Below are 23271 nucleotides of genomic sequence, written 5' to 3'. Positions count from 1 at the left end.
TGCCTCTTTTCTTCTCCGTATTGATCCTTCCATGAGAACGTAGATTTGTATCTGTTAATTAATGCGTCCTGAAACAGCGTTTGTATTAATCAGGCAGATAAGAAAAATTGGATGCCTGCACCCTCATGACAACCGTAAAAGTGCTGGCCCTGATAAAAATCATGGACGGACCTCAATAAAAAAGTTCCTCCTTCCACTCAATAAACTAATCATCCTGCTTTTAATTATTCGGCAGAAAGATGTGTGGAGATTGGAGAATGTGTAAATCTATTTACTAACAGCAGTGTCTGGGAGGGAGAATAGGGCTGTCACAGGACAGTGCTGCAGGCGACGTTCTCTGTCCATCTGCTGTAGCAGAAAAACTGGTTCTTGAGAGAGAAAGGACAGAGAGGCTGGAGCTAATTGAAAATATGCATTCCTTTTTGGACCCTTTCAAATTATTATTTCTGTTTCATTTCCTTCCATTTCTAACCAGACGTGTGGCATTCTCCATTGTCATGTTTCAGAGAAGCTTTCTTTACTTGTGTGCAAAAATGTTGCTGATACTGATTAGAAGGGATTACAGATGTCATTTTTATCACTAGGTACAAAATAGAGTATACAAAAAGAATTTTAAAATACTGAACGTAGGCAAATGGAAGCAGCATTTGCTTATGTATTTTGCTTTTTAGCTACAGCTATTACCTGTCTTTTTATTTTTATTTTTAATCAGTTCCTTTTAAAATGGTCCAATGGCCTTAATCTAAACTGATGCCTATTGCTTCAATTTCCCCCATTGTTTTCCCTCTCTTACATTATATATACTTATTCTGCTACAAAAAACGGGGCTCTTCAAAAGAGGAGGGCAATGTGTTTAAAGATAAATGAGCAAGGCAGCCTGTTCTTTCTGCAGGATCCTTGTCAAAGCACATGTAAGCAGCTCCATAAACAACTGAATGAAAGCTTTAGACATGTCTTTAAGACCCCCTTAAGAAAAGCTTGACTAATCCCCTTTGATGATTTTATTAAGTACTTGGTGGTTGCTGGTGCCAACTGGCAAACCACTATGTTTTACCAACAGGCCAGGAAATCACTCCTTCACTGGCGCCTTATGCGAGGGGGGATAGTAACAGTCAGAGATAATAAATTAACAGCTGCTGTAAACAGGAGCCTGGAAAAGTATGGCACTGGAGACGTTTGCCCTCAGTGATCCTATTAGGCAGGAAGGTGGGGAGCAAAACAAAAGCAAAAACTTAAACACATTAAGAAGCATTATTAAATTTCCACCCTCTCTCAAAAATAATGGTGTGATTGCTATTTGTTTGGCACTTTAATGTGCCATCCTATTATTTCAGCCCTGCAGTTGAGTCAGGAGCCATTACAGATGTAATTAGTGTATTTTCTGAAAAGGGTAGGCCTTGTTAAGGTTGAAGTTCAAAAAGCACTGTGCTTGTTGTGCTGATCATCATCCTAATTGTATTAAGGTATCAAACATTCCCCTGTACAATATTGTTGAAAAATGCCCTCCCAGGGATCTTTAGCAGTGCAATCCTATACATTTACTCAGAGATAACAGATTTTATCCCATTTATATCTGTATAGGATTGCAGCCTTTGATCTCTCATATCCCAGCCCTGACCTTTACTATCAAAGTGTTCTCAGAAAACCGTTTGGTCCAAATTATGTTAATACAGCCATCCCTCCATATTTGTGGGTTTGACTTTTGTGGATTTGATTATTTACGGATTTGATGAAAATGTTCTCTCTAAGTCCTCTAGTGCAATTCTGTGGTCAGCTTTCAGCAGAAGTTGACCATAGATTTGTGCGGGAGGGCCTGGAAATTCCTAAAGAGGTGTTGTCTCAAGTTAAAATATAGTCATATTTTAAATTTTTGATTTTTCTCGTTCATTGGGGGTTTTGTGCCACTAACCACAGTGAATGTGGAAGGCTTACTGAACCTTTTATAGTAGATGTTATCCAATTGCGACCTGAAATAAAAGTTTAGAAAGTATTGGAGAATACGGGTTATCAAACACTAAGATAAAATGCCTCAGATTCATATCACTACTAGTGACCCCACCCTCTGGAAATGAAAAGAATAGCAATAACAAAAGCAGAAGGCAAGCCACTTGTACTCAATGAAATTTGTACTATAATTATTTTATGTTGATAGAGAGATCAGAAATAGTGGAATCCATGGATACAGATTTACCCATTATGTAACAATAACAAGCACAACAGCACTGTTATAATGCAGAATGATCATGGCACAGGACCATTTTAATTATATTTCTGTGTATTTTCTTTCCTGGTGTAGGATTTTCCACTTTATCGCTTGCTGACCAGATGAGCCTTCTGCAGAGCGCTTGGATGGAGATTTTGATTCTGGGTGTTGTATACCGATCACTTTCCTTTGAGGATGAGCTTGTTTATGCCGAAGACTATATCATGGATGAAGATCAGTCTAAATTAGCAGGCCTTCTTGACCTCAACAATGCCATCCTGCAACTGGTAAAAAAATACAAGAGCATGAAGCTGGAGAAAGAAGAGTTTGTCACCCTCAAAGCTATCGCGCTTGCTAATTCAGGTTGGCAGATTGGCATGATGGCTCATGTCAACCCTCCCCCTTTTCCTCTAATACCTTCTGCATGACAATTTCTAAACATGACAGTAGGAATAAGTAATTCTTAATCATACCACTGCAGGGCAATGCTGAATGGCTAGAAACAAGGTAGTTGAAATTAAGGGAAGATCTGTGATTATGTGCCTTTGTTTCTAATTTGCTTAAAAGAAGCCAGAATTTTTTTCTGAAAGGTATTAAAAGTAAAGATGCTTTCCAATAAACGTAAATATTGTTCTGCTTAAATCCATTTCATAATCCAGATAAGTCTAATCAGTTCCCTAAAACCCAGTAGAATAGATCGGCCCATGACTAAATGTAATATAAGATCCACTTCAATCCAGCTACTAAACACAGTGAACTCAATAAGTAAGGTGAACTCAGGTTTTATCAGGGAAAGGAGGAAATCACTGTTTAATCCTACAGGAACTCTTCTTCATCATACAAATTTGATTTTTATAGTAGCTGTTTAACTGACAGATACAACTTATTCAGGAGGGGTTAAGGAATCAAGGGAGGATACTTCTCTGCATTTGAACTTAAAGTGCTGAAACAGTGAACCACTGTCTGATAAGTAAAAAATCGTTGGTTCTTTGTTGTTTTTTCTTTTGTGCTTCCCTAATGCTTTATTGTGGTCTTAAGTCCCTTTTAGCATTTGCATAAAGTTCATGATAGATCCCTCTTTAATGACGTGCCGATCATCAGATACCTGTGTGTCAATAACATGCTCTGATGCTATGTACCATTGACAGTCACACCGTGCCCCTCCATCTGCTTTTGTTTTGACCCTATCTTTGAACTTTATCTTGGTTGCTGGCCAGTAGTTTTCCCTTTAATTACAAGAAGGAAACTGTCAATAAAATCTGTTAAATGGGATGCAATGAGTGGCTTGAATGGGCGGACGACTATTTGTTCAAATTCTGCAGCATTCAAGGTATTGACAGTTTGTTTTCTGGGGCCATATGTGACGATCAATCTCAGGCTGGGCTCAGCCGCGCTGAAAAATGAAAAACCAGATTGCTTTTGCTTACTTGTGGATGACGACTTGTGATTCGGTACGGTCCTAGTGAGATGAGACCTTCTGCCCAAATTGCCCCCCCGAGAGCCAGGGCGCGTGACTGTTTTTAGAAATAATTTTTTAATTGATTTTGTAATTAACACTTCATCTACAATATTGATGCACGGATCTTCAGACTGATAGGAGGAAAATTGTTTTCAACAATGAAGTTGTACTTTCCTATTTGTCTTCATAATGGGATCAAGCAGTTTGAATTTTAATTGGGGTTTAAATTTTTAAAAAATTAAGAAGCAACACCAAGAAAATACACACAATCTAAACAAATATCTCCTCCCATAGATGGAGAAGTATACAGGTTGTATTACAATGTAAATTCTAGTTCTACTCATATTATTAGTGCCAGGAAGAATTTGCCTCTCTTTAATATACTCTGAAACATCATAGTATGCCTCTATTACGATCATAATCTTTTGTAGTTGCTGACAAAATACAAAAGACAGAAACCAGCCACAGTTTGCACACAAACACTTGTTTTTGAACATTTTGAAAGGCAGTTAACCTCTGCATATTTGGAGGTGATTGAGAGATGGTATTTCTGTCTGACCTGCAGAGATTTAGCATGACATTCATTGAAATTATCAGCTTAGCATAAACATCTGGCTTGATTCAATAATAATTAATGCTCTTTTGTGCTCTAAATCAGTGAACTGATTTAACAGTAATTTTTCTGCCTTTCCCTCCCTCTTTCTCCATGTATATAGGACTCATGCATATAGGACTCAGGTATAAACATAAAGGATAAGTAGGATATCATGACTATCATTACACCAACCTACAGAGATTTGTGATAGGAGGGCTGTGACAGTAGGATCTCTAAAATGCTAGTATAGCTTGTTATTAGAGAGGAAAACAGTCCAGATGTGTACCACTTCTCTTTTGTGTCCTGATCCCAGGTTTTCACAGTCACGTCCTGTTTTGAACTGAGACAAAACTGGGTCATCTCAGAGGCAAAGGGAGCTTACATCAGTCTGTCTGAGCAGTCCATACAAGCTTTTCAAAGGAGTGTAAGATTCAGGAGGCCAACAAGATGCTGTGAGGCTGTTTCTCTCTTCTCAAGTTTTCTTCAGTTCAGCTAAGCTATTGACTCCAATAGGCTAATGGAGAGGCAAATTTAATTGTTTTATGGATTCTTCAAAGAAAACAGCCCCAAACTTTCCTGAAATGTAGAAAATTAGTGATTTCTTTCTCTGTATTGTTTATTTTATCACTATTTTTCTCCTAGCCTGTTTTGACAGAAATGACAGAGACATAAAAAGTCCCCCCCCCCTTTTATTCTCACAATCAAGTTCCATGATGTAAATGATGCTGAGAGAGATAAACTTACATAAATGCTACTGGAGTATATCTACAAAGATGGAAAAATGGGAACATTGCTCCCCAATAAGAATTTTGACATACATACATGAAGTGTTATGTCAATCCCTGCATTTCTAACATTACGGCAACTAAAAACACTAGTTGAGCATTTAGAAATCTCATTTAAGCAACTAAAAGGGGGGGGGGCAGGTGAAATTGCCAAGGGAATATGAACACAGTAAAGATAAGCAACATAGATGTGAACGGATTCACAGTCTGCAATGTTAGAAAATGAAGGAAAGTTTCATTGGTGTGACACTGTTCTCATTTGGAAAGGCAGTGTCCTTATTCCCTATCCTGGTGCCCATGTCCCTGAATGCCATCTGTTTGGATACATGAAAAGGGATCCTTACTCACGTTTTTGATGAATGCAGGACAGCTAATTGAAGCACAATATTATTTGGAATATTCTGTTTGCAACAACCATAATAAACACGTTTATATAACCTTAACTTACAATTTGGGTCCTTTGATTTTATATAAAGGGAGCTCTAACAGATATTGTGAAAATCCTGGGTTGAATTTTTTATTAAAAAAATACCAGTTGTCAGTTAATATAAGAAATTATTTGGCAACAATGAATATGTTGTTTACTCACACAGAAAAATGCCTTTGAATATTTCCCAAGTATGTGTGTAGCAATTATTCCAGGCATACAGGCAGGTGAACTGTTTGCAGTGTAATAAAAGGTGTTCTCACTGCCTTTTTGTGCTCTTGCTAAGTGCTCCCATGTATTGATTGGGAAATGCCAAATGGAAAGATGTTGGTTCACAGGTTTGTTTGTTTTTAATTATTCCATCAAGAAACAGCAGTTTGTACTTTTAGGCTAGAGGGTTTTTAAAACAGCTTTGCAACCACAATCAGCTCAAGTGAATTTCAAATTCATTTGGCACAGCTGATTTACAATACCTTCTCTCATTGAATAAACCATTTACAAATCTGGTCACTCAAACACTTAAAAAGGAGAGTCATGGAATTTCAATGGAGATAACATCTTGGAAAAAGTTGACTACTTTCAACTGGACCTGGCAGATTTAAATTGGAGTAGAATAGAAATGCAGCCAGGGGAAGGGGGAGCCAAGCCCTAAAATACAGTTGTTTGAGAAGAAGATTCAGTAGGGAGATATAGAATATTCACAAACAAGATTACCAGAGTGAAAAGTGAAGAAGGCTCCTGTACCATCAATGGTTTGCGTAGAAGAGGAAATTTCAGCAGGTATTCCTTGTCATGCAACCTGATAACAAGCATTTGCTGAAATACTCTTTCCCACACAATTATCAACAGCACTCTCCTCAAATTTTACTCTGAAAACTATATAGAAACAGTCCTCAAGTTGCAAATATCTGATTTACAAATGACTCATAGTTATAACGAGGGTGAGACAACAAGAAGTGAGAGAAATCTATCCCTAGGGAGAGAAATAACTCCTGTAAGAGTTATCATGTGGAAAAGGGGTCTCCACTGGAGTTTTAGCACTAATCCTTGTTTCTACAATCAACCATTTTTTTCAAAATCCAATTATCATGGGAACAGAATGATGTGAAATTTTCTGATCAGGAGCACAAGCTGCAAAACCACATGGCTGTTAACCCTTGAAGTTACATTTTAAAAATGTACCTGTTCTGACTTACAAAGAAATTCAACTTAAGAACAAACCTATAGAACTTATCTTGTTCATAACTTGGGGACTGGCAGTATATTCATAAATCAAACAAATGGTAAGCCATTGCAAAATTTACTCTTAAACCAGAGGGCTAAAAGTAAAGTACAGTATAATGCCTGTATGTGCCTTTGAGTCACTCAGCAACTTATGGCGACCCAATGAATTACTTTATACAGAATCAGAATTTGCACAAAATATGCTTCTGCACAAAAAGGAGTGTTTTATATAGCAAAAAAGACTTGCAAAACTTTTCACAGGACAGCCCCCAAAAGTGGGTGGAAATAGAAAAATGCACAAAAAACTTTTATAATATAACCCAAGAGGAGGAAAACTTGGAATGCTTTAATTCAACATGGGAAAGAAGTGGCAGTTTGGAGACACTGTAAAATAGGCATTTATAAGATTTGGCTGTAGGAATTTTAAAACAATCTAAAAACCTATATTTTCCAGCAGGCGTACCCAGCCTGTTTTAATCATGAACTTTAAACTTGCATTTCATGTTTATTCTTTATTCCGTGTATTTTAAGATGTATTTCATAGAAATACGTTTTAATATTTGTATTTTGGAGAATGTTTTTACATGATTGTGTGTTTTAGCAATGTTGTAACTCGCCTCAAGCTATGAAGAGAGGCGGGTAAGAATTATTATTATTATTATTATTATTATTATTATTATTGGCAGTACTGAGTAAGCAGGTTGGGGTTCCTCAACTAAGAGGGCTATTGAATAGTCAGATGTGACTGTAGGTACATGTAGTGTGATCACAGCTTGAGCCTTGCACAGTCAATACTCATTAAACTTTCTGTAATCTTCCTGGAGTCTTCCTTGTGGGGAGAGCCTTCAAACAAACAGTAACTTCTGTTCATCAGCTTGTTGCTTTCCACAAGAGGATAGTAACAATAGGGGAGCTGACATAAGGTGTTGCTACTCCCATGTTGTAACAGATCTAATGAGTAACATCTGAACAAGACTTTGGTGCACTAAGGAGAAGTTGTGGAGTTTAAGAAACTAGGCCAGAATCACATGCCAAGCACAAAATATGTAGAACAGAGCTGATAGTGACAATCCAGCACATTGGGAGAAGGTCAGGTGAAGTATCAGGAGCAACTGACATAAATGTCACTCATTTGGTTAGTGTAGAAATTCTTGCTCATATTTTTAGTAAAAATAGAGTCCAGTCAGTACTATTGTAAAGATATCAACTATAATCGTTCAGCCATTGTCTCCACAATATATATACTAACCATAATGTAACCACAAATACCTGCTGTATACTTTGGTTTTAAAGACCTGAATATCCTAATTGTACCAGTGCAAGGAAAGCCTTTCAACATCACAGTGATCCAAATATACGCCCCAACCACAGCTGCTGAAGAAGCAGAAGTAGATCAGTTCTATGAGGATCTGCAGGACCTACTGGAGAATACACCAAAAAGAGACATTATTTTCATTACAGGAGACTGGAATGCCAAGGTGGGAAGTCAAATGACAACAGGGATCACAGGCAAGCATGGTCTGGGAGAACAAAATGAAGCGGGACACAGGCTGATAGAATTTTGCCAGGAAAACTCGCTGTGTATAACGAATACTCTCTTCCAACAACCTAAAAGACGGCTTTATACATGGACCTCACCAGACGGTCAACACCGAAATCAGATTGACTACATCCTTTGCAGCCAAAGGTGGCGGACATCCATCCAGTCGGTGAAAACAAGACCTGGGGCTGACTGTAGCTCAGATCACGAACTTCTTATTGCCCAATTTAGAATAAAACTAAAGAGATCAGGGAAAATACACAGACCAGTTAGATATGATCTCACTAACATTCCTAGCGAATATACAGTGGAAGTGAAGAACAGATTTGAAGGACTAGATTTAGTAAACAGAGTCCCAGAAGAACTATGGACAGAAGTCCGAGACATTGTTCAGGAGGCGGCAACAAAGTACGTCCCAAAGAAAAAGAAAACCAAGAAGGCAAAATGGTGGCTGCTGAGACACTGGAAGTAGCCCAAGAAAGGAGGAAAGCCAAAGGAAACAGGGATAAGGGGAGATATGCCCAGTTAAATGCGCAATTCCAGAGGTTAGCCAGAAGAGATAAGGAACTATTTTTAAATAAGCAATGCATGGAAGTGGAAGAAGACAACAGAATAGGAAGGACAAGAGACCTCTTCCAGAAAATTAGAAACACTGGAGGTAAATTTCAGGCAAAAATTGGTATGATAAGAAACAAAGATGGCAGGGACCTAACAGAAGCTGAAGAGATCAAGAGAAGGTGGCGAGACTATACAGAAGATCTGTATAGGAAGGATAATAATATTGAGGATAGTTTTGACGGTGTGGTGAATGAATTAGAACCAGACATCCTGAGGAGTGAGGTTGAATGGGCCTTAAGAAGCATTGCTAACAACAAGGCAGCAGGAGACGACGGGATCCCAGCTGAACTGTTTAAAATCTTAAAAGATGATGCTGTCAAGGTGATGCATGCCATTTGCCAGCAAATATGGAAAACACAAGAATGGCCATCAGACTGGAAAAAATCAACTTATATCCCCATACCAAAAAAGGGAAATGCGAAAGACTGCTCAAACTTCTGTACAGTGGCCCTTATTTCTCATGCCAGTAAGGTAATGCTCAAGATCCTGCAAGGAAGACTCCAGCAATACATGGAGCGAGAGTTGCCAGATGTTCAAGCTGGGTTTAGAAAAGGTAGAGGAACGAGAGACCAAATTGCCAATATCCGCTGGATAATGGAGAAAGGCAGGGAGTTTCAGAAAAACATCTACTTCTGCTTCATTGACTACTCTAAAGCCTTTGACTGTGTGGATCATAATAAATTGTGGCAAGTTCTTAGTGGGATGGGCATCCCAAGCCACCTTGTCTCTCTCCTGAGGAATCTGTACAAGGACCAAGTAGCAACAGTAAGAACTGACCACGGAACAACAGAATGGTTCAAGATTGGGAAAGGCGTACGGCAAGGCTGCATCCTCTCACCCAACCTTTTCAACTTGTATGCAGAACACATCATGCAGTGTGTGGGGCTGGATGAATGCAAAGCTGGGGTGAAAATTGCTGGAAGAAACATTAACAACCTCAGATATGCAGATGACACCACTCTGATGGCCGAAAGCGAGGAGGAGCTGAGGAGCCTTCTAATCAAGGTGAAAGAAGAAAGCGCAAAAGCCGGGTTGCAGCTAAACGTCAAAAAAACCAAGATTATGGCAACAAGAATGATTGACAACTGGAAAATAGAGGGAGAAACCGTGGAGGCCGTGACAGACTTTGTATTTCTAGGTGCAAAGATTACTGCAGATGCAGACTGTGGCCAGGAAATCAGAAGACGCTTACTTCTTGGGAGGAGAGCAATGTCCAATCTCGATAAAATAGTAAAGAGTAGAGACATCAGACTGGCAACAAAGATCCGCCTAGTCAAAGCCATGGTATTCCCTGTAGCAACCTACGGATGTGAGAGCTGGACCTTAGGGAAGGCTGAGCGAAGGAAGATCGATGCTTTTGAGCTGTGGTGTTGGAGGAAAGTTTTGAGAGTGCCTTGGACTGCGAGAAGATCCAACCAGTCCATCCTTCAGGAAATAAAGCCCAACTGCTCACTGGAGGGAAAGATACTAGAGACAAAGTTGAAGTACTTTGGCCACATCATGAGGAGACAGGAAAGCCTAGAGAAGACAATTATGCTGGGGAAAGTGGAAGGCAAAAGGAAGAGGGGCTGACCAAGGGCAAGATGGATGGATGGCATCCTTGAAGTGACTGGACTGACCTTGAGGGAGCTGGGGGTGGTAACGGCCGACAGGGAGCTCTGGCGTGGGCTGGTCCATGAGGTCATGAAGAGTCGGAGACGACTGAACGAATGAACAACAACAACACCAGATACTTTATGATCTTGTAAGCTTAGCAAAGTTGGCCCTTGGTAGTACTTGAATAGAAGACCGCCAATGAATACTTGGTACAATAAGCTATATTTCAGTGAAAGGAACTGGAAAGATCAGCTCTGAGTAATCCTTGCCCAAGAAAACCATGTGAAATTCAAGGGGTTGCCATAAGTCTACAAATAATTAGATGAGAAGTATACAGACCTTTGGTTTTATACAAAGAGACAATGAAATCATGTTGATATTTTATCTGAACTTTTGAAATTGGTGATTTTTGTTTGTTTCATTGTTTCTTTGTTGATTGTAACACCCCTGGCTGTAATGATCTGCGTGTCTGAATGTTATTACAGATTTTCTGGCTTTTCCACATTACTTGGTGCATTCTTATTCAAGCTGAGCATTTGGGGAGAGAGGAGAAGGAACTATTTTTATAGGATGTTATAAAGCAAGTGAGGAGGAGAGGAGGGAGGCGAGGGGAGCTGGCACAATGAAAAAATAGGTTGGTTGAAATTTAGAAATACAATAAAATATAACCTCATTTTCTGTATTTATTCATTCTGCTCAAATCAAATAAGTGATTTTTTTCTACCGGAAAGAGAAGGTAAAAAAGAAAATTAGTTTGAGTGGATATAAGTGGATGGAAGCAAGAGGGTTGACTGGCCAGAATAGCTGCTCCAAAGTGGTGGCACAGGACACACACTTGGACTGACTCGATTGGAGTTTGGGAGAGACAATATTTCTCTGCACATCCTGCAAAGAAAATAAAAAATAAAAGCTGTTCCAGAGTTAGGATGATATCACAGCAAAGTCTTCTCCTTTTTGGATGAGAATCATATATTTCTTACAGAACTAAATAGAGGGAAAGCCTCCTTTGATTATTTTGATGCCCAGCAATTTTGCCTGCTTCCTGGTGATTTAGACCAGGGGTTCTTAACTTGTGGGCCACAGACCATAAGCGGACCAAGAGGACAAAAATCTGGTCCATGAGCCTCCTTCCTCTTTATTTATGTATTTTATTTAATTTATTTTGCCTCTGCTCCTTTCATGCTGCCTGCCACTCCTTCCCTGTCACTGACTGTGGCATATGTTATGTATCAAAAACTAGAGCTGATGTGGTCTATCCAATGCAATTTTCTGAATCAGCACTCCAAAATGAATCTAAAGTTGGCCAAAAACAGCTTCGTAACTCTTTTAGTACTAATGTTGGAGAGCGGTCCCTAGTCGAGCGGTCCCTGGTCAAAGTGGTCTCTGGTCAAGGTTGGGAACCACTGGTTTAGACAGTGTTTAATTCCTACAGGGATCCATTGTTATTTTGATATTTATACTGTAGTTTTCTGTATGAAATCTACATGTAATAAAATTGCTTTGTTAGAGAGTATGCATACTGTAACTACATGCATTTTACAGCATGTGTTCATTGTCAGAATTATTAAAAATGTAGAATTCCTGTTGGACTCCATTTTGTATAATAATGGATAGACTATCATCAAAGCGACTAAAAATCTACTAAATGATGCAAATGTTTGCATAATTAAATGTATTTCAGTGCAAAAGCCGCAGTCTTTTTTGTTCTTTTCAGTTTCATGTTTTGTTCTGTAATTAATGAATTCCTGACCTTTTTAATTTCACTGTTACTAAGTTTTCTGTCAGGAGACATTTCTCAAATATTTCTTTATTTAAAATGTGATGCCCAAAGTTAATTTCTTATTCAAATGAAGATATCTAAAATAATGATACTGAAATATACCACCTTGGAATCCAATTACTTTAGGAACCTTTTAGAACCTTAGACTACAATTTACAGTCTTGCTTTTAAAAAAATATATATTTAGGAGTCCTTATGCCATAGACTCCAATATGAAAAGCAACTTTTCCATTCAGTTTATGGTATCTTCATTGTAAAATGCATGCAATTAAGTACATGAGTCTGTGCCTATTGGCCAATTTTTTGTAATCCTATGTGTAGACTTTACTGGTTGACACTACAGATTCCATAATCATATATGACTTTGGTGTGGTGGTTTCTTGACCTAAATTCAGAATAACCTACAGGAAGCTTTTTCAAGTAGGTTAATGGAATAGATATACAAAAAAGGAATGTGTGGGCAACCTACTTAATATATACAGATACACATTTTCCTCAGTCAAGGCATAACATGGACTAGAATATTTAGTCTATTTGTAGGTGCACTGTTAAGTTACATCTAAAATATGTTTTATTTAAATCAACAAAATGTTTAATGTTAACAGGATACTCCAAAAACAAAGAACCTCAAATCAGAACTGATAAAACTGGATCATAGATCTATCTAGATTGGCCCTAGTGGCATATGTTTAGATGGGAGGCGAATTCTAGACAAATAAGGTAATGTGAACACAGTACTCTGTGCACTTGGTTGAATGCCAAAGGATAAAACAATGGATTTCTGTAAAAAAATAAAAGAAAAGAAAGAATATACAATGAAGGAATATGTAAACCAGAATCATGTTGGAGTCTTACATATGCAAACGTTCTCTTGTGAAAATAGGTGGAGATTTTGGTTCATTGCAGGAATGTGGGATCTTGTCTATTTTCTTTCTGGGACCTTACCTATTAGAAATGATGAGAAACAAATAATGTGGACTATATAATCCACACTAAACTTAGCAGACACATAGCTCAGCATGAGACCAGGTGCATTCATAATTGCAATAAAATTTCTTACAGTAACACAGGCCATTATTCTAACTGGATATCTACTCCAGCCTTGCTTGAAGAACCTTTTCAGTAGCCTGTGTGTCTCTCCCTCTGAATCTTAAATTTGAAAGCAGCAGCAAACCTTAAACTTCAGAAAACCAGGACCGTATGCTTCTAGCCATTGTGCATTAGTCCTCCATAGCACTTTGAGTTTCTGCATATCTAAAAAAATACCTATTGCATTTTGAAAATATTCCTGCTAATGTCAGTGTTAGTTTCTATTAATTTCAGGGAGCCGGTTACATTTTACAGCAATCAATTACATGGTGGTTATTATGCCAGAGATCCTTTTTTTTCTCAGAAGGTCAGTGTGGTAATAAGTGGGTAATTATCTAACTCCCTCATAAGGGAGTCCAGAAAACCCTGGCAGATTCATGTAAATCTATAAACTTTTTTTTGTGGCCTTAGCTACCGAGGTGCAAGTTTCAGTCCGGAATGTTTGCCTTATAGTCCTGCCTTCTGGCACAAAAAGTGAAACCTGCTCTTCTTTGTTTTCTTTCACAGACTCAATGCACATAGAGGATGTTGAGGCAGTTCAGAAGCTTCAAGACGTCTTACATGAGGCCCTGCAGGATTATGAGGCTGGACAGCATATGGAAGACCCACGCCGAGCCGGCAAGATGCTGATGACTTTGCCCCTCCTGAGGCAAACCTCCACGAAGGCGGTGCAGCATTTCTACAACATCAAACTGGAAGGCAAAGTGCCAATGCACAAACTTTTTTTGGAAATGCTGGAGGCCAAGGTCTGACTAAAGCGCCTTGGGCCTTCCAGGTGTGCGTGCTGAGATTTTAACAAAAGGGAAACTAAAAACAGGAAAACCATGACAAAGAAACTTTAGCATATAAATTAAAGAAACAAACATGACTGCACTGATATTTAGCAGCAAGACTGAGAAGCAGCACCTCTTTCTGTTCTGTGTCTTCTTTGATGCAGTTTTCCTTCTTCATTTCTTCTTCTACTGCTGTTCTTTTTTCTCTTTTCTTTCTCTCTCTCTTTTTGTCTCCTTTTGCTGCTGAGTATTTTTTAAAAAGAGGTCTCTAATAGAAGAGAGATGGAAGCCAGGCCTGCCAAAGGATTGAAATCCATAATATGGATGCCAGTGAACTTATTACGAACCACAATACCCCAATGACAAAAGGAATCGAAAGAGAACCATTGTAACTAGCAGTACAGTACAACTAGATGAACTGACTGAATGCAGTATTAGGTTTCACAAGAGCCGCCTCTAATTAGACGACTTCGATGATGATGCATTGGCTGCTTCTTATCATTGCGTTTCCATCTAGATCAGTTACAGCCATTTGATTCCTTAATTGTTTTTTCAAGTCTTCCAGATATTTCTTGGGTTAGCCACGATGTAACGTTTTCAGGGAATAGTTTGAGCTTTATTCATTCATGCAATACTAAAGAAGAAAGATAAATAAATACCGATTTTTTGTGTGTGCTGGCTTGAACAATGACAAACATTTAAGGACAGACGAATGAATCCTGAAGGAAGGTTTTTTTAAAATACAAAGAGTTTTGGTTCTTCGTACTAACGGAAGATTTTTTTCTACCAGCTTTACCACTTTTCAGCCATTTGTTAACATGGGGATTTATCTTAACTCAAGCAATAGTTGAAGGGAAGGTGCATATTATCACGGATGCAATTTATGTTGTGTGCCAGTCTGGTCTAAGACATCCCGTTTCTTCGCATGACCTCCAGTTTATACCTAAATGTTCACAGAAACAAATAATTAGATTACACCTATGATATATCTGAGTAGTCTAATATATTAAGATGCCATGTCAAATAGGAATTTTAAAAGGAGTTTTAGTAAGTGCTTCTGTATGGCCGAGGTACAATTGCTACATGATGTTGTCTGTTAATTAATGATGAGGTCTGTCATGTACAAAATTGCAGACTTTGCAATAAAGTCCACTCCAACTAGCAATAAGGTGAAATCAGATATCAAAATAGTCAGCCTCTGACCAAATCTGAGAACTTAGCACTTGTACGCATTATTTATTAATTTATAAAATTTTCTTTTGGAGAGGTTGCCATTCTTAAACGAACAGCCTAGCCAGTATGTTGGCTTTTTCACCAGTGTTGTCACAGTGTAAAAGTTGGTCAGTTTCTAGACTGTGAAGAGGTGTAATCTAATGTATAAATTAATTAGATGCCCCAGAAAACTACAGTCGCTAAATAACCAATAAACAATAACCTCCATCAAATGCTATACCAATGTACCAGTGTTAGTAGCTGCTCCCTGTACTATGTGAACAACCTTATTCTATGTACACAAATGTAATTAAAATTGTAATCCTAACAAACAAAAGAAATGTAGTTCAGCTTTTCAATGTTTCATGTTTGCTGTGCTTTTGGGAATTTTTTATGTTGCATTCAAAGACTGTTGTCTTGTTCTTCTTGTGGTGTTTGGATTCTTGTGGCGTGTGCTTATAGACACAGGGTAGAATTAGAGACAATATTGGATGTAAAATTCCTCAGGAGACTTAACAGTAGTATATTCTATTCCTTCTGGTTAATAAGATTCTTCCTAGTAATAATTAAGAAATTGAAACGGAAAATCCAACCAAGTATTCATTATGGACAGGTACACATGAAATCATAATATTTTCAAAACAAGGGATACTTTCTGTAACAGTTTATTATAGAATACCTATGTATAGCTTAGAAATAAAACTTTGAATATTTCAAAATTATAGATAAGTCTAATTTTTAAACGCTGTAAATATAGCTTTCATCCAATCATCTCTCAGATGTTGTTATTAACTTGCTCTGTGTTGTTGCAAAAACCTTTTTTCAAAAAAAATGCAGACACATTTCCAAAATTATTGCTACTTGTGTGCTTTAAACAAAATACAGCAGGTTGATGTTCCATCAGCCTTGTGCTAGAAATACTGTGTATCTCTCATTAACTATATGGGATTCTCTTGTAGATTGTGTTTTTTCTCAGTAGAGAAGTGACTGTTGTGTGATCCTAGATAGACCATCATTAGCAATTCATTCATTTGGCCAATAACTTGAAATTAATGGCGTGATAGGAGCCTGAAATTGGCACGTCCCTTCTGAAAAAGCAAATGACAAAAATGTACAACTCCTGGGGGAGGGAGGAAATGGTGCTGATTCTATAAAATTATTTATATATGTAAGAGTGCAGAATAATTATTTTCCAGAAACTTTGTGCAGGGTTTAAGTTGCTGGTGTTAACTACACTATATATGTATATAAAAATATCTAATATAAATATTGTTTTTGCTGTATCACATTGAAGAACTTGGGTTTTCAGGGTCAATAGCCAATCAACACACTCAGAAAATAAACAGAAAGACAAAGATTTAAGCAAGATGGAATGTGCTAAAGGAACATGGTGCAATTTTTTACTTAGGTTTTCCGTAATTTTTCAGAGCTGCAATGAACAAGTATTTCATCACTGTACAAATGTAAACTGAAACATAGCTACACTGTGCAGGCATTAGAATAACATTCATCTTAAACCTTGCTGAAAGAATAATTTTAACAGCAATTTATTTAATCTGAAGTGTTGGGAAAATTTTCAAGTATGTTTTAGTGCAACCAATCTCATTTGGAGAAAAGAGATCCATGTGGAATTTCTCCTGCACAAACCATTGGGGTGAAAGGCCATGGAGTAAGACCTTTCTTGTTGTGCTCTTCCACCTAGTTGAGTGTGCAGAAGATATTTCTGATGGATTGTACCTTGGGCTGTTCTTTTTCTGACTTGTTTTCTCTTATTTAAAGCAATATAATTGTGCGACTCCTGGAAGTTGCACATTTGTTTCAATCAAATCAGATTGTTGTATTTATTCCACTATTTTACATTTAAATGCTAACATAAAAAGATATAAAAAATTAAAACTGCTATTTTTCTTATGGAAGAGAAAATGGGTGTTGGTAATTGTATTTTAATTATTTAAGCGTCTCTTGTTTACCTGCCTAGGAAAACACTTTATGGCAGTCTTATTGTGCAAAATTTGCAAAAGGGGGGGGGGGGGACTGAATTAAGCTGCTTATTATAATCCAGGAGTTGCATAATAACCAGTAGTAAAAACACAAATTTTAAAAAAATCATGTCTATAGCTGTAGATGGGCTTCACATCTGTAAAGCAATCAACTGTATATTTTTGTGATGTGTATCATACTGTGTGCTCCAACCAATGTCCATTTGTGTAAATGTATTTATTTTATATTGTATATATTGTTAAATGCAAAAAGGAGATATGGTTCTGTAACTCCAATCAATTCAGATGTGTAACTCAAATTATTATGCCTTTCAGGATGATGGTAGAGCAATATTAAACAAGCTTCCACTTTTAATTGCTTTTAAAAAAATGTGTTGTGGCTTTTGTTTTGCTTTGCTTTCTCTCCTCCCTCCCTTTCTGTATCAAGGAACTAAATCAATAAGTACCACCTTTAGCAAAGTGGTAAAGATGTACACCCTTAAGGTAATGTAGCTGTATGGTTACATGCTATATTAGGCTTGTCAAAATGAATTTCAGTGTGGTATAGTCATTTTGTCTATTTTTAAACATTAAGACTATATCTGCCCACTGGAATTCATTCTGACAAGCACTTTGCTGATCTTAAAGCATGGCAACATCAAGCTACTTTACTGAAAACCTTTGCATCTGTCATCAGTGTTTACATTCCCAACTGTTTCAAGATAATATTATTACCATCTACAACTGACCATTGGCTTTGTTCATTAAGAAAAGCCACAGCACTCCTAAAATGTGTGTGGGTTGTCGCTAATTTGCTGTGCTGATGTTAAAGATGACAAGTATTACTTCCCTCTTATCTGAGCAGGATTTATTGAGTGCAAACTGAATAGTGAAGAGAGCTTTTTGGTTTAGTGTTCATGACATTCATTATGCAGGTTGAACAACTCTTTTGATGTAACCCATTAATACTTTAGTCTAACATCACATCAAATAGCTTGGAGCTATTTCTAAATTTAGATGTAAAATTAAATCGTGGCTAATTTTCATTCTTGTGTGAAACAGTTGTGACATGGAGCGTGTAGGATCATCACAATATAAGTATTGTGAAAAACATATTTTAAAAAACGAAATTGGTGTTCTGAAGAAAAATATTTACCTTCCTCTTTGAATTTTTGGTGAGTGTTCCTGGAAATTGTGAATGTAAAAATGTAGAAGGGCTGCAGGATTTCTTTTAAAAATAAAATTTGTTTAACATTACTATATAAAACTAGACTTTCAGAAGAGAAATATAAAATAGCATTTCAACTGACTTAACCTTTGTTGTTCATCATACCTAAAAGTTGCAACAGAAAATCAATAAATTCGCCAATCCCATTTTTAAAGTGATTCCATTTCAAATATTTTGGGTGCATTTGGCATAAGCTTAGGTGACCTGAAACCCACTTGATCCGATACATAGACTTTAGGTTCAGATAGCAGACTACTGGATGAGCAAGTGAATAAGGGCAACCAATGGAGCATGAAGAAACTAAAATGCAAAAACAAACAAAAATACCTCTGAGCATTGTTGTTCAAGTAACTATTTACAAAAAGTAGTGGAGTGCAACCAGCCTTTTGAAAAAAAAAATCCCCCAAAAGTGAAATTTTCAAATTCTGTACCATGTTGCAATCAACTTCACATCCTCAAAACCACACCCATAAATCAAAAACCACCCAAAAAAGTATTGGATGTGTCAAAGGAGATCTGCAGTGGGAGAGTTATTCATGTTGCTTTAGATGTTGTGTGCTTTGAGTCATTTCTGACTTACGGCAATGCTTTCACAAGGTTTCTTGGTACCGTTGTTCAGAATCATTGTTGCATTGCTTTTCTCCTAGGCTGAGAAAGCATAGCTTGCCCAAGGTCATGTAGTGGTTTCCAGTAAGTGGGAATTCAAACCCTGGTCTCTCAGAATCAAAGCAAAACAGTGCAACCATTAAACCACGTTGGCTGTTTATTGCTTTAGATTACCAAGATACAATTTGTGCATCCCCCCCTTTCTCCATTTATAGTAGGTGTGAGGAACTATGCTGCCCTCTGGATACTCCTAACATTCCTCCCCACTAGCTTATGATGGCTCAAGGGGCTTGCCCTTCACTGACATCTGGAGGAACACACAATTCTATTCCTGATTAATGATATTTATACTCTAGTTTGTAGTAGCTGAAACAGTGCTTAAAGCAACCTATTTTTCATTAAACAATTACTACCTTAGGACATCCCGTCTTCAAAAGGGAAAGAGAAAAGGGGAGAGGAAACATATACAACATTAAAACATTTTTCAACCTGGTAGAGATGCTGCCAGACAACAATATGGGAGGTCTAGTGGTTTCTTCTTAGGCTGGTGGTAGTCTTCATGTCCTTCTGTCCCTCTCTTCAGCCTGAAGGTTGGGATGTCAATATACTTTATTTTATTTTGCAATGAGTGAGGTTCTGCATTAGGTGCTCTGGATGTTACTGGCAATGATGTTATCTACCTCCTTTGTGCAATAACAAAACTCTCTAGAACCCCCACAAAGATTCTCCACTGGGATACATCTACATTCTAAGTCTGTTGATGCTATCCATTCCCCTAACTCATCTAATAAGCAGTGCAGATACCCCCCCCCCCCAAAAAAAAAGAGTCCTGTCTGTATTGTCAGGCAGCAGAGTGATGAATGAGGAGGCATCCAGCTATTTTCTTGCAGCTGGACACAATTCAAAAATGTCATTTCCACAGAACCCACTAAGACCCCTGTAGGAAAACAGCTAGATATATCTTTGTTCATTTGCCAAACCCTGACAACATAGAAATGGCTGGAGTGGGGATAAATTAGATGGTAAATTAGATGGTTTTTGGTTGTTTTGTGGTCAAAGCAGAATTCCATCCTATGTAAGGAATGTAAAAGTGATTTGTGTTGGACTAAGTCCAACTCACCCTGTTCACAACTCACTAGCACGTTGCTAACCTCTTTTTCATGTTGCTGGCCTTGATACAATAGATGTTTGAGGGCACAATAACTGAGAAGCATTTGGCCATGTTCCTATAACCAGATATACCAATGTTCAATGCATACTTCTGGAAGGTCATATAGAAGATGTTGCCATGCATCTGTCTATAGTCATATAGCTAAATGCTTCCCAGTCATCCCCCATTTTCCATTGTGATTCTACTATCTTTCATGACATTGCTCTGACCCATGATTTTGTATCTAAGGCTACTTTCATATCAAATGGATGGATTCACCATAACAGATGTGTAGAAAACACATTACTTCAATATATCATAAGCAGCTTTGGGTTAGCCAAATTGTACATGGACTAACCACAGATATGGTTAGTCCATGGCATACTTTGTTCTGATGAGTAGTGTCTTTCTGAAATCATCTTGCTAACTCATATGTCTTGGCACAAGAACTTCCCCACACAGGGGAAGCTGTCTTTTGGACAATTTCTTTTGACTGATCTCCTTGTGAATAAAATATTCAAATACACGGATCCAAGATACATTTTACTATTAAAGAAAATCAGGTGCAAAAGCAACTATAACAGTTCAATGCTAGAGATGTCAATTCAGAAGTAAATTTGATGAATATTCACAGGTAATTGGACATAAGACTATAGCTTCGGTTTATTAAAAACTTGTGTTTTCCATTTGTCAGTGACTTTCCTGGCACCTGCTGCCAATCCTAACTACTGAACATGAACAATTGACTGAAGCAAATGAACAAAAGGAAAGCATCAGTCTTCAATTTACAGTCTACCTCCAGATTCATAGTGATACCCGAAGCAGTTTACAATTATATTAAAATAAAATAAAATCACTAAAGATAAACTCAAATATACATAACACTAGACATTTGTATCCACACTCTGAACGTTACTGTCTCTTTGCGGGTACAAAAATTGGAAGTGGATACCAGTGAAGGAGGAATGAAATGAGTGCATTATCAATGGTAGTAGTGAACTCCTCCCAGTGGACATGGATTGTTGATTTTCATTTGGGATGATCCAGGATAATGCTACTTTGTCATGTAAGGTCATTTCATAGAAGATATTCTGGAGGGGGGATGTTGTTATCCTTGGTAAAATGTGACAGGTATTGGTCTTTTGCCTCTTTTCTTTCTCTGTGCCCCTAAGATTAAGACAGATATTTTTTCCATTGGAGAATTTCAGTTCTCTCTCTCTTTCTCTTTCTCTTTCTGGGTTGATTGGATAATAATAATAATAATAATAATAATAATAATAATAATGCAGTGCCTAAAGACCTTGGCCTGCACTTAAACACAATCAGCGCTGACAAAATTACCATCTGACAGCTGCAAAAGGCCATCCTACTGGGATCTGCATGCATTATTTGCTGATACATCACATAGTCCTAGACACTTGGGAAGTGTCTGATGTGTGATCGAATACAACAGCCAGCATAGTGATCTTGTTTGCGGTGTAATAATCTTGTTGTGTTTCTAATAATAATAATAATAATAATAATAATAATAATAATAATAATAAATAACAACAATAATAACAATAATAAGGTGCTTGCATGTGGACCCCTGCATATCAGTAAATCAGTATTAACGCACCTCTGCTAACAGAAAATAGATTTTTTTCTATAAGTGTAGAAAAGCCCATGATCATTCAGTTCTATATTATATATTTGAACAATGTTATATAGTATAATATCTACATTAATAAATTATAGTACAAAATTTAAAACCAACTATTGAAAAGCATTTTAGTAAGCAAAAAGCCTATATGCATATTTCTAGCTAGGATCACAAAATATGGCAAGAACTATGGCAGCTCTGACCACCAATGATCATATAGGGATGGGCCTAGATATCGCCCCATACAATTAAAAAGACAAACAAAATTTATGAGAAGAGAGAGAGAGAGAGAGAGAGAGAGAGTCACTGCTGCTTTATTTCATTTGTATTTGCTTTCTCTGCATGCTGTGGAATGATACACGACCAGTGCTTATCTTTATTAGGCTATGGGAGCTATTCTTCCCCTAAGATTCAAATACCAATGTTTAGTTTTCTTAGAATCAGTTAATACAAAAACAGCTAGTAGCAGCCGATTGATTACTCGTGGCATCTTATTATTAAACTGGGCTGAGCGGGTGAGGGGGGAAGGAATTTCAAAATATAATCCTCCTTTCCCTGGAGCATTTGTCTTTCTCTCTCTCTGAAGTTAAAGGTCTGAAATAATGTGCCCATCAGGAGCTCAATGTTGCATGTCCATGCCAGTTGGTCCAAAGGCTTGTTATGATGGTAATGACCTGCTGTAACGTGAGCTGTGATGGCAACAATACAATTGCTACTAGCTCACCCACTGGGAGAAATATTTTATTATTGTCCAACGTCCTCTGCAGAGATTTGTTTTGCCTCTTCCTGTTTAAATTAAATCCAGGGGAAAGAACTGCATAATTGTTATTCCTCGGGAATATGTTTGAAATGAATAGCTGGTTTCCAAATTTAGGATTCCAAGAAAATTTGTGACTATAGTTTTACTAGCAAAGAAATCACAGTCTGTGAAACCAAAGCTGTAGGGAGAAGTTGGCCAGTGCACTGTGTGAGTACAAAATTGGTCCAGGAGGACAAGGGCTCCCTCTGACTTTGCAGATGGGAGTCAAATTAATGACTAATTGTGCCATAAGAAGGAATCAAATTTGGGAACACACAGAAAATGTAGAGCTTTGTTATCATATTCCCAGAGGATTATGTCATACAGAGATGGAATTCTTTGTTAATTTCCTTCTTGAAGCAAGCAATTAAGTACCATATATTCTTGAGCATATGTCAACCTCATGTACAGATAAGTTGAGGGTGGGATTTGGGACCAAAATTATGGATTATGACATGATTTATGCATAAGACAAGGATCATTCTATGCAGAGGGAAAAGTGTGATGGCCACCTCAGGGAGGCAGCTCCTCCTGTCCACTGCCACCCTGTCCTCACCCAGGCATTA

At 37.6% G+C, this 23271-nt stretch overlaps 1 protein-coding gene across 10 annotated transcripts in view; it reads left to right on the top strand.

Annotated features, from left to right (window-relative positions):
* Nucleotides 1–17666, top strand: part of ESRRG (estrogen related receptor gamma) — a 501516-nt gene extending 483850 nt beyond the window's left edge. For all 10 annotated transcript variants that reach the window (XM_060754264.2, XM_060754260.2, XM_060754266.2 and 7 more), the window contains 2 exons: nt 2297–2566; nt 13824–17666. In XM_060754264.2, coding sequence (XP_060610247.1) covers nt 2297–2566; nt 13824–14068 — 515 coding nt within the window. In that variant the 3' untranslated portion in view covers nt 14069–17666. The remainder of the gene's footprint in view (nt 1–2296; nt 2567–13823) is intronic.
* The last annotated feature ends 5605 nt before the right edge of the window (nt 17667–23271 follow it).

The sequence above is a fragment of the Anolis sagrei genome, chromosome 1 (assembly GCF_037176765.1).
Source record: "Anolis sagrei isolate rAnoSag1 chromosome 1, rAnoSag1.mat, whole genome shotgun sequence".
Taxonomy (NCBI): Eukaryota; Metazoa; Chordata; class Lepidosauria; order Squamata; family Dactyloidae; genus Anolis; species Anolis sagrei.
Note: the sequence above shows the minus strand (reverse complement) of the source record. Positions and strands in the feature narration are given on the sequence as shown.